At 38.6% G+C, this 17,206-nt stretch overlaps 1 protein-coding gene across 24 annotated transcripts in view; it reads left to right on the top strand.

Moving 5' to 3' along the window:
• PEX5L (peroxisomal biogenesis factor 5 like) overlaps nt 1-17,206 on the top strand; it is a 320,427-nt gene that overhangs the window by 235,177 nt on the left and 68,044 nt on the right. For all 24 annotated transcript variants that reach the window (XM_035710233.2, XM_035710230.2, XM_035710239.2 and 21 more), the window contains one exon: nt 5,638-5,733. In XM_035710233.2, coding sequence (XP_035566126.1) covers nt 5,638-5,733 — 96 coding nt within the window. The remainder of the gene's footprint in view (nt 1-5,637; nt 5,734-17,206) is intronic.

Raw genomic sequence — 17,206 nt, 5'->3', positions numbered from 1 at the left:
AGTGGCTATTTAATGGATAACTGAAAGGCAGATAAAAATAAAATATATAAAAATATGAAAATGACAAAATTTTATTCTTTTATCATTTTTAAAGGCAATTTCAAAAATAATTTTTGGTTATGCATGATAATAGACTGTCCATCTTTTGTCAAAATAAGCACTGATTTGCTTTGACATTCTACAACATAGAATTTCATAGTAGGATGGAGACGGGAACCATATGCTCCCACCTTGCACAAAGCTCTAGGAATTTGCTCTTTGACACATATGGTACAACTTTTTTTGTGTACCTTCAACAATAAGAAAAAAAAAATCATGACCGTTCAATGAGGAATGAATTTATCTGTTCTATGTAAGAATCCAATCAATCTTCATTAACCACTAAACAAAAGTGCTCTAAATTATCTAAAGATAATTTTTAAATGAATTTCTAAAGTCACACCTGATAAGCGCTAACTGGAAAGATGATGACAAAAGTCGACTTTTCTAGCACTTGCTGTGTACTGAGCATTTTGTGTGTATGTTTACATGAGTTATTGTAGCCGATTCTTATACAGTCTCTGTAAATTAATATACACTTTGCAGATAAGAATACTGGGGATTAAAGAGATTAAGCAGTTTTTCCAAGGTCACCAGTTGCTATGAAATCCAAACAGGATTTGGCCCCAGCAGTCTGACTCCAAAGATTATGCTTTTAATTATTATGTTACACTGTTACCCAAGGTCTGCTAGTTGTTATATTTTTCATTTCTACTGCTAAGCAGCTCCCTTTTCCCCATCAATCTCTTTTGAAAAGATACTGAGCTTTTTAAACAGGTGTTTGGGTGGGAAATCTCTAGCAGTAACATAAAGGCAGTTGTATAGGGGTTATGAATGGCTGACATAGAGGTTAGCCAACAGATTTATTGTGCTAGGACAACCACAGCCACAAACACAGTAATTTTCAAATCATAACTTGGATCACAATCATAATTTTGAACAAAGAGAATAAAACAATATTCTTAAAGAGTTATTTAATTCTTATCTTTTGCCTGGTGCTTACCATTCAGAACAATCAACAGCTGAGGGAACAAAATGCTTTCTTCTTTAGAGAATGTTAATACCTGAAAATCCAATTAGCTTAAACCAATTAAAATGGCTGTTTTTAAAGCCCAGGCACTTCCAGGAGGTGGCTGTACTGTGGAGCATTTTTCAAAATCATGTGATGTAACAAAGAGATGCCTACATCGGGGACATTTGTGAACTCCAGAGTTCCACTTGCATACACATAATGTCAGCATGTGAAGTTCTGATAGTGAGGTCCCTCCGTCAGCAGTATCAGCATCACCTGGGAACTTGTTTGAAATGCAGATTCTGGGCCCCCCACTCCCACACTTACAGCTGCTAAAGCAGAAACCCCGGTGGTAGTGGGGCCCAACAATCTGTTTGGATAAGACTTCCAAATGATTCTGATGCCGGCTCAAGCCCGAGAACTACTAATACAGCCACGGTGATAGCAAAACAGCCTCAACTCAAATTTATGGCTGTAATTGTCTTGTTTACCATTCCTCTAGTTACATATTAAGCAGTATTTGCAGTTTGCCAGTATTGCGTATAGATGTTCTCCTTTATTCCAGTCTTTGCTTATAATGAAATTAGATGCTGGAAAAAATAAATAAATAAACAAGTCATGGTTGAAAGGAAGGCTGCTCTTCACTATGTGTTACAGTCTGTACTTCATCCTCAATCCTAAACCAGCACATCTGATGCGCTACTAAATTGCTGAAAAGTTTCCAAGTCTTTTCAGTTGCATAATACTCTGGCCTTGGAAACTGCCTTTGTTTACATTCAGCGTTTTCCTATATTTTATAACATTTCTCTTAGTTTCCTTGGACAAAATAAATGGCTGTAAAGTGTGAGGTAGGCAACACTTGTCTTAGTAATAACTTCAGGCCTTTCTAGCAACGTGGGAAATAGCACTTACCTAAATAGTAATTTTACTACCAAAGTAAAAGTTCATTTGCATAGTAAGATTCTATTTGCACTTGCTATTTTAAGTGACAATGAGAGCATGAACTGTAAGTCTAGAACCCTGAGAGTGATTTTGCCTCTTTTTCCTGATATATGATGCCCTTTGCATCCTGTGATTCATAATCCATTTGGGTCATGAAACATTGATGAAGGGAAGCCGGTGACAGTAATGGAGTTCTGTTAGGTCAGGCTTCACAGGAGAGACAGATCATATTTCACTGGTGAAAAGTGCCTCTAATAAAAGGAGGTGACTTGGGACAAAAATATTAGTGCTTTCTCTCTCTTCTCATGCCATTCATGGGTCATTTATGACATTATTATACAAAAGCTCAGTTTATTTCTTACCATGTGTCCACATTTTAAAAATTTGTTTATTTTATTAATGAAGGAACCAGCAGGAAGACAAAAGAGCTAGTTCCAAAGTAAAGGAACAGAGGGCGCCTGGGTGGCTCAGTTGGTTAAATGTCTGCCTTTGGCTCAAGTCATGATCCCAAGGTCCTCAGATAGAGCCCACATCCAGCTTCCTGCTCGTCGGGGGGCCTGCTTCTCCCTCTCCCTCTGCCTGCCACTCCCCATGCTTGTGTTCTCTTTCCCAATCTGTGTCAAAAAAATAATTAAAATCTTTAAAAATAAAAAAATAAAGGAGCAGATTTATGGACGTGGTTGGGAAAGAAATGCCAAAATAAGTTTGCCAAATTTGATACAAGGTTGGTTAATTTCCACAAGACAATAAGATCATAACCCCTTTGGGGTAACCTCTCCACCAGGCTATAACATCCTAAAAACATCAGTTTTGTGAAAGGTTATAAATCATCTGCACCTTTTCTTTTTTAAAGATTTTATTATTTATTTATTTGTTTGTTTGTTTGTTTATGAGAGAGAGAGAAAGCGTGAGCAGGGAGGAGGGGCACAGGGAGAAGGAGACACAGACTTTCTGGTGAGCAGGATGGATAGTGGCCCCCAAGAAAGCTATGTCCATACCCTAATATCAGGAACCTGTCATAATCAATCTCGCTTATATTTTTAGAGCTCTCTTTCCCCAGCCCCATCCTATTTATCTGGGTTGAGAGAAAGTAGTAGCTTTCATGGGGCCCAGAGAATAAGAGAAGGTGCTTGTTCATGGTGGCCATTGAGCCTGGCCCACCTCAGAGTGAGGCAGTGATGCCTATGCAGGCCCGGACGGGTCCTTATTACCCTCTTCCTCTTCTCCTCTTCTGACCACAGACACGACTCCAGAGGCCTTACCCTTGTGCTGCTAACAAGCCTAGCTCTTTACTAGGCAGCCCACAAAGTCCCCCGGCAGCCATTCCTCATCCCCAGAACTAGGACAGTAGGGCTTTGCTAACACGGACCTCTGCTACTCCAAGCACAGGATAAAAAACAAGTCCCATCTCAATTCCCTAGAAACTCTCCTTAGCCTCTTGGATTGACTAGGAAACCTTGACTGAGAACACAGAGCTACCTTCTGGGAGTAGGGAAGTGAAATAGCTCTAATTAATCAATTCATATATTCCCCAATAGCATTTTTTCAACAAGTATTTATTGACTATGGAGCAGCTACTGTTTCGAGGAGATACTGGGGATACAGCAGTGAATACATCAAGGAAGAGAAAATATAAATTAATGTTTCAATAAATTAACCTTCCTTGTTCATTAATGCAAAATATAGTCTAAGATTATTATTTATGTTCAGAAGTGTTCATAGCAACTATTTCATTATTACTTTCAGCCCACAGTATTCTTGAGGGCTTCTTAGTTGACTCCTTCAACCATGCATGAAACTCTGAAAGAGAGCTTTTCTAGATTTTGCATCTTCCCAAAATGGTCAGTGAACCACAGCCTCTGATAAGAGGCAGTATAGTGCAGTGGTTATGACCATGGCCCAGAAGCATCAGCCCTACCACTTCATAGCTGTGTGATGTTCGGCGAGTTAATTAGCTCTCTGTGCCTCAATGTCACGGATTCAATAATAATACCTACTTCACAGGTTGTTGAAAAGACAAAGTGAATTATAGTATCTAAAGGACTTGAAGCAGCATCTGACATGTAATGAGCCCTGGTATTACTACTGTGTAATAATAAGGGGGGGGGAGGGTGGTTCCTCTTGAGGACCAGTGATGGTAGAGAAAAAATGAAAAGCAACTGTACTGTATAAGATGGTAAGTGCTTAGTGAAGGCCAAAGTTTTGCTCTAGAACAGTGGTTTTCAAACATGGATGCTTTTCAAAATCACCAAAAGAACCTTTCAAACATTTAATGGCCAGGTCCTACCCCCAGATTCTTTGGTCTAGGGTGGGACCCAGGCCTGTTCACATAATTCCCATAGAAGTAGAGGTTGAGCATCCCTGGAGGAGAGGAACCAGATACATGGATAAAAGTTGATAAAAGGGAGGAGGGAGGCTTGACTCCACGAACCTCCCTCCTCCTGATCCTCAAGCATCTACCTGCCTTATCAGTGCAATCCCTTATTCTGCAGTCTGTAGACATTCTTAGAGCACATACTACTTCTCAGGCCCTTGGCTAAGTACAAGCAGAACAAAAGTTAGAGACAAAATCCTACCTTCACGGATCACGTAGTGTAGCAGAAAGATAGACAAGAAAATAAGCAATCACATGGAGAAAAATCACAAATACCATGACTGCTCATGGAGAGAGGTCTGAACCAATTATAGTACATACTTACTGGGAAATCCCTGGGCAAGAATGAGGTGGATCCATAAATACTAAATGTGGAACTCTCCAAGATATATTGTTGAATGGAGAAAAGTAAGCTACAGAATAGCATACCATTTATGTTTCGAAAATTCTCGAAACACATTACTATCTCAGGTACATGAATATATATGCAACTGAAAAGGAGAAATTCTACAGGTATACCTCTTATTTTCCATGATTATTTTTTTCAAGAAGAATGTATTTCATTTTTGTGAGCTTAAAAATGAATAACAATTTTAAAATTCCAGCAGACTCTTTGTGGGGCCAGTCTTCTGGAATATATGCATTTAGCTAAGTTAAGATGTATATCATGTTGCCTGTTAATTGTGACAAACCAGTCGGCATTATCAAACATGATTTTATCTAAGTAACTAATATTTAGCTGTGCAATGTCCCAAGGAAACAGGACATGAGGGAAGGCAAAGGAAAGAGAACTCAAGCATGAGGATCTGCTGTGTATGTAAGGAGAGGGTCTAGCAGCCACCTTCCGTCTCTGCAGCTTGCAGTTTTAACTGAGGTGAACTGGAAGCTTGAATATCAGTTCCTAGGTCTAGGCTTCTAATGGAGAGTCTCCATCTTAGCTGCATATTAGAATCCCCTGGGGAGACTTACTAAAATAGCAATGCCTGGAATCATGACTAATTAAAGTAAGATCCTTGGAAGGCTGGGCCTGGGCTTTGCTTTTAACATGATCAGAGCTGAGACTCACTCTTAAAAGAATCATGCGTACATGTTCACACAATTTTGGCACCATCCCAGTTTGGGCAACATCATGCTTGCGAAGTACTCCAAAAATAACATCCTTTGCAGATGCTTCTTAAACTCGAGGGAAATATGAGAAAAGGAAAAATATTTGTATTTTTTGTATTCAGTGATTCCAAAACTATAACACCATGTGTTTGGTTTATTTCAGGCTCGACTGACCAAAGAACAGCGCTGGGGAAGTGCATTACTTTCTAGAAACCATTCCTTGGAAGAAGAATTTGAAAGGGCAAAAGCAGCAGTGGAGGTAACTTTTTTTTTTTTTAATTGTTTTTCTGTTTCATGTTTCTGGAAGTGGAATTCAAAAACTGAAACTTCAGCAGGATACATATGAAATGAGTCTCACTTTATAGACATGAAATAACCATGATAATGATTGTTAGAATGAGATTTGTTACCAGAGAAATTTTGACTTGCCACCAGAGGTGATTAATAGATGTCAATTCCTAAACCAATTCTGTGATAGATTAGCAATCTATCTGGAGCCCTGGTCAGAAAGATCTGAGTCTCATCTGGGTTCTATGATGAACCCATGCTACACATTTGCTATGCCTCTGTGAGGTCAAGGTTCACATGCCTGAAACACAGAAGATCGTGCTGTTTCTGAAATACACATTTTCTTGAGTGGGATAAAAAGCATGGCTGAGATAGTCTAGCCAATGGATAGTTGAGCCATAAATTTTTACTGTTAAGGGGGTTCAAAACAATGACAATGTTGAGGGCAGCCTGGGTGGCTTAGTGGTTTAGCATGGCCTTCAGCCCAGGGCCTGATCCTGGAGACTCGGGACGGAGTCCTGCGTCGGGCTCCTTGCATGGAGCCTGCTTCCCTTCTGCCTGTGTCTCTGCCTCTCTCTCTGTGTCTCTCATGAATAAATAAAATCTTTTAAAAAAATGACAATGTTGATAGAGCAAATGAAGTACCTAATTTGCACATTAATTACCTTATTTAGCCTTCTAATAAGATTCCTTTCTGGTTGGAATCACAAAGAGTGCATCACAGACACCATCTATGATACTCCTCAAAGCTTTGTTAGATTGCTATTTAAGAGTGGAGTTTTTCACCAAACCCAAGTATGAACTTGTTAGGACCTCCATTTCTATTACTGGAAATTGAAAGTATTCCTGTGATATGGTTCATTTATGCGATTGTCTTGCCACTAGGATTTGGATAAAATTATTATACTATGAGCAGTCTTTCAGTAGCCCCATACTTAAAATGCAATTAAATCACACTTGCAGTTTCATATTAAAACGGTTCTTTATATTCTAGGAAATAATTCTGTCTTAATGTTATATCATCATTCAGCAATCCAGTAGGAGAACGACTTTATCTCATCACAGTACAATCCACCCAAATTTCTTCTTTTAATTTTATCCTTTTTTAGTTTAAAAAAAATTAATGCATTAGTGTTCTTGAATGTGATAAACTGATATATTTGATTGAGACCAGCTGAGTTCAACTTATTCAACTACATGGAGCCTGTAACTGAATTTATCTCAAATGTAGATTTTTCCAGACTTAAGAGCTAATTTAAATTCATCTTTCGAACTCCTACTATGCGTAGCACACTAAATTATCACTAAATAGAAAGTGATTTACTTGAGTAAGTAAAGACACTAGATTTCATCTGGTCCCAGAAACACAATGGGTTCAGTCTCAGAGGACGTAATTACTAAGTTAATGTATCAACAAGGAAGAAAATATTCACTTATCTATCTGTGTGTGTTTGTGTGTCTATACATATATTCACAAAACCATTTAATCTTAGTTTTGGTGGAAGCCTTAGAAGTCATCTATCCCAACCAGGCATATAAAATAAAATTTGTTTTCTTTTCAAACATACTTGGTAAATTATTTATTCAAACATATCCTGTTTCTACTTGAATATTTCAAATTAGTGGCAACTTCTTTTCAAGAAAACCTGCTTCCAATTTGGACAGTCCTAACTATTAAAAAGCTCTTCCCTGTGTTATGCTGAAATTGGCCTATGAGCAACTTCCAGTTTTCCTTAGTCTTGGCTTTGCTCTCTCTAGAACAAGGCAGAATTAGTTTAATCCCTTCTTTCCATGATTCCCACATGATCCCATGAAGCCTTGTCTTCTGCTGGCGTCTCGTTGTCTCTCCTGGGAATTGAGAGACTGATTTGTTATTCCAACTCATCACTAATAGCTAACTGACAACATACATTTCATTAACCAACATAGGCTTCAGTTTCCACACTTTTATGGTCCTTTCCCGCTTAGAATCCTTGGAGGCTGTAAGTTACTTCAAGTAGTCATTCATTCAACAAACAGCACTGGCTGGCTACGTGCACTGACTGCTGAACCAGGTACTTAGAGACAAAGAAATGAGCCAACCCCGACCAGCTGTCTCATAGCCTAGGCCAGAGAACCAGCTTGGAAAAATCACTTGCTCCATCTACTTTAGTTTCTTCACCTGTAAGATGAGGGCTTGGATTTCTAATATACTAAAATCCTATACATCTATGGCTTCAAGTGAAATGAATATTTAGTACAGAATTCTCAGCAAACCAGAAATCTGTAAACAAAATGGCTCCTCTGGAAGCCTGGAACTGAGAAGCTTCCTTAGGGAATGGAGGATGTTGCTGACCAGAAGGTATGAACAGATGTGGAGGAAAAAGAGGATAGAGGGGAGTATTTCACTAAGCTGATGGGAAATCAGACCTACAAAACTGAACATGTATGCAGACTCTTTACTTCCCAACATTGTTCTTATCCAAGGGTAAAGTCTAATTCACAGTAGAAGGTATGATGAAATGCATCCAAGAATACATGCTATTGACCCAGCCACTTCTTACAATTTATAATCATAAAAGTTTACAATATTTTTTTTAAATAGGGAGAATTTGGAAACAGCCTAATTGTCCCATAACAGAGAATTAGCTAAATTGTATCTCTTAGTAAAATGCTGTGTAACCATTAAAAACTACATTATGAAAAATATTTAAGAACATGTAAAAATGCCTGGTGATGACTGGAATAATAATGTATTTACTGATAGTTTTACAATATGTTCCCGACTTTGTAAAAATGATAATGGCATAGTACCTAACATGTTAAAAGTACATACAGTATGCAAGTCAGGAGCTTTATATGGATGATCTTATTTAATCCTCATAGTAGTCCTATGAAGAAGATAACACTACTATTCTCATTTTGCAGATGAGGAAACTGAGGGTTAGTTATGTGCCATTTTATAAACAATTAAGATCAATTGAAAAATGAGTAACACTCAGTTAGCAAGTTTCAAAGCCATGATTTTCACCCAGACTCCAAAGCCCGTGTTCTGAATCATTGCACTATGTAAGCATAAAGAAAATCTGTGCCCAAATGTTGATGGTGGTTCTATCAGGTACTGGCTTTGGAGTAGTCTTATTTCTTCCACTAGCTTATCTGTATTTTCCAAATGTTCCATCATAAACATGTATTATGTTGGTAATCAACCAAAAAGTGATGTTATAGACACTGTAGTGGGATATAGGATTCTTAAAAGAACTCAAAGTTCCTCATTCTTCATTTCAAAACAAGTAAAGAGTGGTGCTGCAGATTGGCCTCATTAGAGACGGTTCTCAACACTAGTGAGACCCAGATGAAAATCAGGCCTGGAGCATGGTGAGGTTTTCCAAAGTCTCTCTCTTATAGTTTTATATCATCTGATTCCAGTATCCCTTCTGTTTCACATTTTATTCCATTTTTAAGTCCTATTTTTTGGTCATCGTCCTGCCTCTTGACCTGACACCTGGTCCCCCTTCCAGCTCCTTCTGTTCCTCAGACCCCCGTGAGCCCCAGGGGCCCTGAGATTCTCTCTCTTCTTCTCACATGACAACCTCGTTGCTCACCATCCCTGCTCTGTCTTCTGCAGGGACACACTTCCCCCAGATCTTCATGCAGCAGGTTCTTCTTGTCATCTAAATTTTAGCTTGAGTACCAATGCCTCAGGAAGCTGAACCTGACCACACAGCACCTAGGGTTTTTTCATCCTTATATTTATCACTAGGTCTTTTCTTGTTTGTTTTTGTCTGTTTGTTGCTTGTCTTTTTACTTTAAAGTGTACTCCATAAAAAAAGAGGCCTTGTCTCTTATTAACCACTGTACCTCAATACCTAGAACAATATCTGGTACCTAGTAAGTATTCAGTAAATATTTGTTGAATTAATGGATGCCTGGCTGATTATTAATCACCTAATGTGGACACACTTCCATCTGTTGCATAATATAAAGCACTATATCACCTCCTAATATAGTTTAGTATTTACATTTTCATGGTTGATGGAAACAGTTCTGTCTGTACCATCCAGATTTCTGCCCAGGACTCTGCTGAAATGTCCTCTGTGGTTGTCTTGGTCTCATCAATCAGTGAGATGTGTTTATAACAATGCAAGTAGCACCAACCAGTCCTTGCCACAGTAATATTGGGCATGTTTTGTATTTTACACGGTATGAACTAATTTTTACTTATATTACACAATACCTGACAATATACAATTCAACTAAGGTTTGAGCTAAAATACAGTCTCTTCTACTCTCTAGTAGACAGCTAATGCCACATGCACATTTATTGTATATCTTAAGTGACCTGGGAACCTGTTTATGTGCAAAAGCTTAAGTTGAACTGTTCGATCTACTGAGGCTTTGTAAGGGGGAGGCTTTACCTCTATATCTTATATTTTATTGAAAAATAACCAAAAATTTCATCCCTGCTCAAAGTATTGTAATTTTAGGACTAAAGAACCAAATATTCCCATTCTAGGCTTAAAAAGAAAATCTTCCCTGAACAAGAAGAGAGAGGAGCTTACTCTATGCTTCCTTTTGGATTTTCTTTCTAGCCAGCGTCCTAAACACTGTCAGCTACAGCGGTCCCTAGGAAGGATGCACAAGGAATCTCAGAAGTGAGAAGCAGGGAAGAAACCCTGGGAGTTCAATGAGGCCTGAAGCTGCCTCCCAGGAACAGAGGTCCCTAGAGAGAACTGTGTTGCATCTGTGGAGGAGAGACAAGGTCACATGGGCAGTCAGTACACCTGCAACCACACATGAAAAATACATCCTTATTACTGTTAGCAAGGAAAGACGGGCTAGCATCTGGTAATGTTGCATTTAGCTAGTTTGTCTGTCTACGTGCCTCAGCCTTCAAATTAACTGGATGTAGCAACAAATTCATCAGATATGGTTAAGCTCCTTTTATGGGGTGGGTGCTAGGAATAGAAAATTGAATCTAACAACCTCTGCCCTTAAAGAGCTAGAAGAATCACAGGTATATGCACACCACTCAGGGCATCATACAGGTATAGCTTATCATGTGATATAGTTACCATGGGTTTACACAGCCATCTCCGCACTAGACTTTGACCTCTTCACGTGTAGGACCCGGAACCATGCTGCATCCTTCTTTATGCTCTCAGCAACCTTTCAGAGAGTCTGAAAGGCCATGCAGAGCAAGGCCTCACAAATGTTTGCTGGATAAATAAATAAAGTAGTAATTAATTCCTTAAATGCATCTATTCCTCGAAGCATCTCGTCTTTAATGGTTGCTTAAGAAATATCACAAACTTACTGACTAACAGAAAATGAACTTGTGTCCCTGGAATCAAAGTCACATTTCCCTTGGCTTCAATACTATTATAATGCTTGTTGTGTGCATTTTAATCAATGTTTTCACAGCTCTACTTTTACCCTGAGGGAGTTCTTCTTCTGAACAAATTTTGAAAAAGAATAATGAAATATGTGAATGAGGAAAAATGAAGATGCATGAACAAAGGGAAGTACAGTGGTCAAAAGCAAGAAAAAGAATAGGAAGTATAACTTCAAATCCTTTTGGCTAATTGAGTCTATTAAATTGTACTAAAACTGTTAAACTCTAGAGCTCTGATTTCTCCCCACACCCCTATTCTCTTCCCATTGAGCCTCACTCGTGATATTGCTTATGGTAACTAAAATGTCCACAAATTCTTTGATATTCTCTTCAAAATATGGAGCTTAGTTCTCTTGAGTGTGGGCTGGGCTTAGTGATTCTCTTTCAATAAATAGAATAAAGTGGAGGGCACCTGGGGGGTACAGTCAGCTGAGCATCCAACTCTCGGTTTCAGCTCAGGTCATGATCTCAGAGTCGTGAAATCAAACCTTGATCTGGCTCCACACTCCAATCTGCTTAGGTTTCTCTCTCTCTCTCCCTCTGCCCCTTCTTCCTGTATACTCTCTCTCTTTCTCTCTCTCTCTCTAAAATAAATAAATAAATCTTTTTAAAAAATAAATAAATAGAATAAAGGGGATCCATGGTGTGTGACTTTAAAGATTAGTTCATAAAAGGTACTGTGGCCTCCTCCTTGCTCTCTCTCTTGCCTCACTTGCTCTGGAGGAAATCTGGCTGCCATGTCATGAGAACCTTTAGCATGTGAGAAACCAAGCATTCTACCAACAGCCAGAGAGACCCCAAGGCATCCTGTCAACAGCCACGTGTGTGAGCCGTCTTGTAAGTGAATCCCCCCAAGCCCCATTAAGCCCTAAAATGACTGAAGCCCCAGCCAGCAGCTTAATTCCAACATCAGGAGACACCCCAAGTAAGAATCACCCAGCTAAGCTACTCCAAATTCCTGACCCTCAGAAACTGTATGACATAGTAAATGTTTGTTTTCTTTTTAAGTTGCTATGTGTTGGGGTAATTAGCTAAGCAGATAGATGATTATGGGATTGTTCTACTCCTCCAAGCCCCATAGCAGAGAGAAAGGGTATTCACTCATTCCTCCTAGAATGTAGTCTTTCAAGCTACTCCCTCGCATTTCTACCAGTCCTCAATTTATCTTCTCAGATCCCCAAAGGAGTATAAACAAAGACCTTTTAATGACAATCCATGTTCCTTAGGGCATATTCATCCTTCTCCAAGGATCTGGCCAGGGTCTCCCCCTTTCTTCTTCATAGTGTATTAGACCTTCCTTTATGAGAGGCCCCATTTTTCCATTTCTATGTCCTATCACAAAGGACACAGCCCTCAAGGTAACTTCTCTTTAGGCTTCAGGCTAACTTTCCTTCCAGCAGTGCCTTCTCTGGGAAATCACAGGCAAATTAGTAATTACTTTTGAGAACGTGGATAGTTAAAGACTTTAATGCCAAATAGTATTCCTTATTCTAGAAGCATGTGTGACCTTCTTTATCTCTCTGCTGAGTTTAACTAGGAGATGCCACATTCAAAACAACTCTAGAGCTAAATCCAGTCCTAGTGATGTAAGCTAAAAAGTTCTTTCCGTAGAAATTTTGTTTTTACCTGAAATTATTCTGTGCGCATGTACCATAGATCTGATAGGCACCTCAGAAATAGTAAATGATTAAAGGAAATTGGAGACCATTCTTGAACTGTTTTTATTAATATAAGATTATGTAAAACACTCTGACTTGGGTGCTCTCATACCATGAGGGGTATCAGCCTCTAACACCCCCTCATATCTCCTTCTGCTTTGTATGACAGTGTCACCTCTTTGAAATACATAGAGGAAGGCAGTCTGGGTGGCTCAGTGGTTTAGCGCCACCTTCAGCCCAGGGCCTGATCCTGGAGACCTGGGATGGAGTCCCACGTCAGGCTCCCTGCATGGAGCCTGCTTCTCCCTCTGCCTGTGTCTCTGCCTCTCTCTGTGTGTGTCTTTCATTAATAAATAAATAAAATATTTTTAAAAATGAAGTATATAGAGTAGATTAATGGATTCAACACTACTTAAATCATTCTGTCTTAAGCGAAAATCTTTTGAAAGTATCTGAAAGCATTGTTTGGGCAATACTGTTTGGGCAAAAATTGCCCAAAAATACTATTTGGGCAGTATTGAAGGAATCTTGAGAGTAACTGCCAGGATACAGATTTCCTAAAGCTTACAATGTCATGTTCACTAACAGGCTTCCCATGTCAAAATGTAGATAGGTTACATAAAGATTAGATGTGTTCTGCAAACTTGGGATACTGTGCATTGGGAAACTGGCAAAAGTTCCTTTTTTCTTATACTGATTCAATTTCCTTTCAATTTAAACAAATAAAAGTTGATTTCCAAAACAATTTGAAGCATAGATAAGAATTATTGTAGAGTGACTTGGTGATAAGAGAGTGAAACCCTCATGGGTGATATGGATAAAAGTATAAAGAGGTGCAAGACGGTCTTAAATTTATGGGTAAATGAGCTATTTAAAGGAAAAGGGTTATTTAGAGTCTGCCTCTAACTTTTTAAAGTCAGTGCTATGGATACTTACCATATTCTTTCAATGTCCCTTATATCCACTGTGTAAATACAAAACTAATAAAATCTTTGACTTCATGTATTCTAATGAAACCTCAGTTATCCACTGATTGATCTTCTAGACCATATTTGTAGACAAGCTGCAGGCCAGAAAGTAGCTTAAACAAATTCCCTGAACTTCAAATCAGAGAAATATAGGATCTGCATTCTGGACATGATCTCATCCACATTTGCTGAGCAAATCAGTTCAGAAGAAAGTGAACATGAAAAGATATAAACTCCATCTGAACCAGCCTTCAGCAGCCTTCTGTGCTCTGTGCACTAACAAGACCTGAACAATAATTTTATCCCTTCCTCTTCAAAGAAATTCTCTAAAGATTAATGGGACTGTAGTGAGAGTAATTTATTTTTATTTTATTATTTTTTTTTTTTTTTAGTGAGAGTAATTTAAACTATTTGTTGGAAGGCTCTGTACCCAAGAATCATATGTTAAACTTACATGAAAAAGGTGGGGTAGCATAATAGTGTATGTGGGAAAAGTCTCAAATTGGACATGGGTCCTGGTTCTAACCATGCCAACATCTTACCATTAAGGCCTCAGCTTTCTCATCAGCAAATGAGAGGATTGAATTGATATTGAGTTTTATGTATTTGATCTATGAGATTAAGTGGAAAATGGATGAGCATTTTAATAATTGTGCATTTATCTTAAAATATATTAGAAAAATATAACTAGAACTTCAAAGTGATGATTTCATGAACATACTTTAGGCAAGGCTAGAGTAGATTTTGCCTATTTAAGTACAAGAGCTGTATCAGTTACAAAATATATTAAGTAAACAATGGTAAAAGACAGAAATGACAAATTTCAGTTATGATCAAATGACTCAAGTTTAAGAAATACTAGGATTGGAATGCCTGAGTGGCCCAGCAGTTGAGCGTCTGCCTTCAGCTCAAGGTGTGATCCCAGGATCCGGGATCGAGTCCCACATCGGGCTCCCTGCATGGAGCCTGCTTCTCTGCCTATGTTTCTGCCTTTCTCTCTCTCTGTAACTCTCATGAATAAATAAAAAAAATCTTAAAAAAAAAAAAAACTAGGATTGATAATTGTGAGGTCCAATACTAGGTAGGGTAATGCTAACAGCTGTAAAATATTCCCCAAAATACAATTGTTCAAACAAAATAATTTATTTCTTCTGTTAAAAATTGAAGTGCCATCCTAACAGGAAGATTTGTTGCATGCCATCATTCAGAGACCCAGGTTCCTTGCAACTTGTTTCTCCCCAGTTCCATAGAGTGTTATCCTCACCTGCATGGTCAAAGCCAAGTTGCAAGTGTGTTCTTGCTCCACCCTCCACCAGGGGAATGAGATTTGAAGGAGGCTCCAAAAAGCTCCAGCCCATATCTCATCCACTCACATCCCATTCGCAGGAGCTTAGTCAGACACATTACTTCACTACCACTACCCCTTCCTCAAACTGCAAGGGAGGCTAGGAAATGGCCACAGTGCTATCAGCACAGAAGACAGTTAGCAGTCTCTGCCACAGGTACATTCCAGTTCTGATATTTGTAGGAAAATTAGACTCTCCTTCTTCTCTCTCACTGTCTCTCTGCTTTTGTCTCTCTCTATTTATCTCCCTCCCGTCCTCCCTCCCTTTTTCTTCTGGATTTCTTTTACTTTTAGGAGCAGTCGTTAAATAACTTTCTAAGAACTTTATTACTATAAGAAGAATAATTCTATTTCTCTGGTTTATTCAAAACCCCATCTCTTGAATAAAAATGCTGCCCCATATAAGCCAATCATCGGTATTCTATAAAATGTCCTGTAATGTTGAATATTATTATTCCCAGTTGATTGAAAAGGAATGAAAATAATATCTGTAAGTTAAAGTCTTATTTTTGTCAAATAATGGAAATCAAAGATTAAAATAGTTCTAGTCTTTAGTTCTATATTTAAATCAGGAGAGCTATCTGCCCATTTTGGTTTTGAAAGACTTTTTATAAAATCAAATCAAAATACTGATTGATGAGATACATCTCTTTTCTGATGACACTTAAGCTGTGCATTGGTTTAATAAGTAGAACATCACACACAACCATACAGAATTCAGGGGAGAATCAGTGAACTCACTGTAAGCAAAGTGGTATCTTGAATTTCCTTTATTCATAAAGCATATGATATATCATATAATGCGGGATGCATAGTTGATGTTCAGTAAACAAATACTTCCTATTGATTAAGAAAGCAGTCCTTTGCCATGAAGATAGCCAGTTCTATCTCTTCTCTCTAAATGATCAATCATCAGTCTCTTAGATCTTGTCTTAGTCATGGTTCTCCAAAGAAACAGAATCAGCAGGGTATGTAAGGATAAAGAGAGAGAGTGATTTGTTATAAAGAATTGGCTTACATGGTTATTGAGGCTGAGAAGTCCCACAGTCTGCTACCTGTAAGCTGGAGACCCAGGAAATCTGGTGATGTAGTTCCAGTCCAAATCCAAAGACCTAGCGACCAGAAAAGCTAATGGTGTAAGTCCTGTCTGAGAACAGGAGAAGACCAATGTCCCAGCTCATTCAGACAAGCAAAGGGGAGAAATTTCCCCTTCCTCTGCCTTTTTGTTCTATTCAGCTCCTCGATGGATTAGATAATCCACATAAAAGACAGCCATCTGCCTTACTTAGTCTTCTAATTCAAAATGCTAATCTCATCTAGAACCACCCTCATAGACACACCCAGAAATAATGTTTAACCAAGTATTTTGGCACCCCAAGACCAAGTCAAGTTGACACATAAGACAGAGCATCACAGATCTTAATGATGGTCCCAGAGGTCTCCAGTCTTCTCTGGAACCTCCGTTACTGTCCTACGAGACATGTCACAGGCCATGTTAGAGTTTGTACCTCTACCTGGATTTCAAAGGGCCCACTTCATCCCTCTGGAGAAGGATGCTAAGGAACTTGCCCAAGTACACAATGCTGGTTACTGGCAGGCAGAACTAGAACCCACGTTTACATATTCCCTTGGACCTATTGTTTTCCCTGCCCTTGAAGCTATTGAGAGAAGGAGGAAATTCTTAATTCAGATAGTAAACAATATTAAAAAATAATTGAACTTGAAATTTGTTTGGGGATGTATTTTTTTCCTTACATCAGATTTCTTTTATTAATATGTTGACTTTAATTTATATGAAAACTACTTTTTATTCTTTGAAATCCATACCAGGCCCTGACAAGAGCAGCCACCCTTAACAGACGAAGGGGGCTGGAGGCATGGACACAGTGAGTAAAAGGCAAAGAGGTGTTAAAACATAGCTGGTATTAGAGGTGTTTACACATACATGAGCCACATCCAAATAATTAGAGATGAATTTGATTTCCTGTGAAATGCTGAAGTATATGATGAAATCTGTGAGTAAGAGGCTTACAGGGAACTCTTACTTACTTGGTATCCAAAGAGTAAAAAATGGATAAATAAATAATCCTAAGTCAAGC

The sequence above is a fragment of the Canis lupus genome, chromosome 34, assembly GCF_003254725.2.
Source record: "Canis lupus dingo isolate Sandy chromosome 34, ASM325472v2, whole genome shotgun sequence".
NCBI lineage: Eukaryota > Metazoa > Chordata > Mammalia > Carnivora > Canidae > Canis > Canis lupus.
The sequence above is the reverse complement of the archived record's forward strand: the minus strand, read 5'-3'. Positions and strand labels throughout refer to the sequence as shown.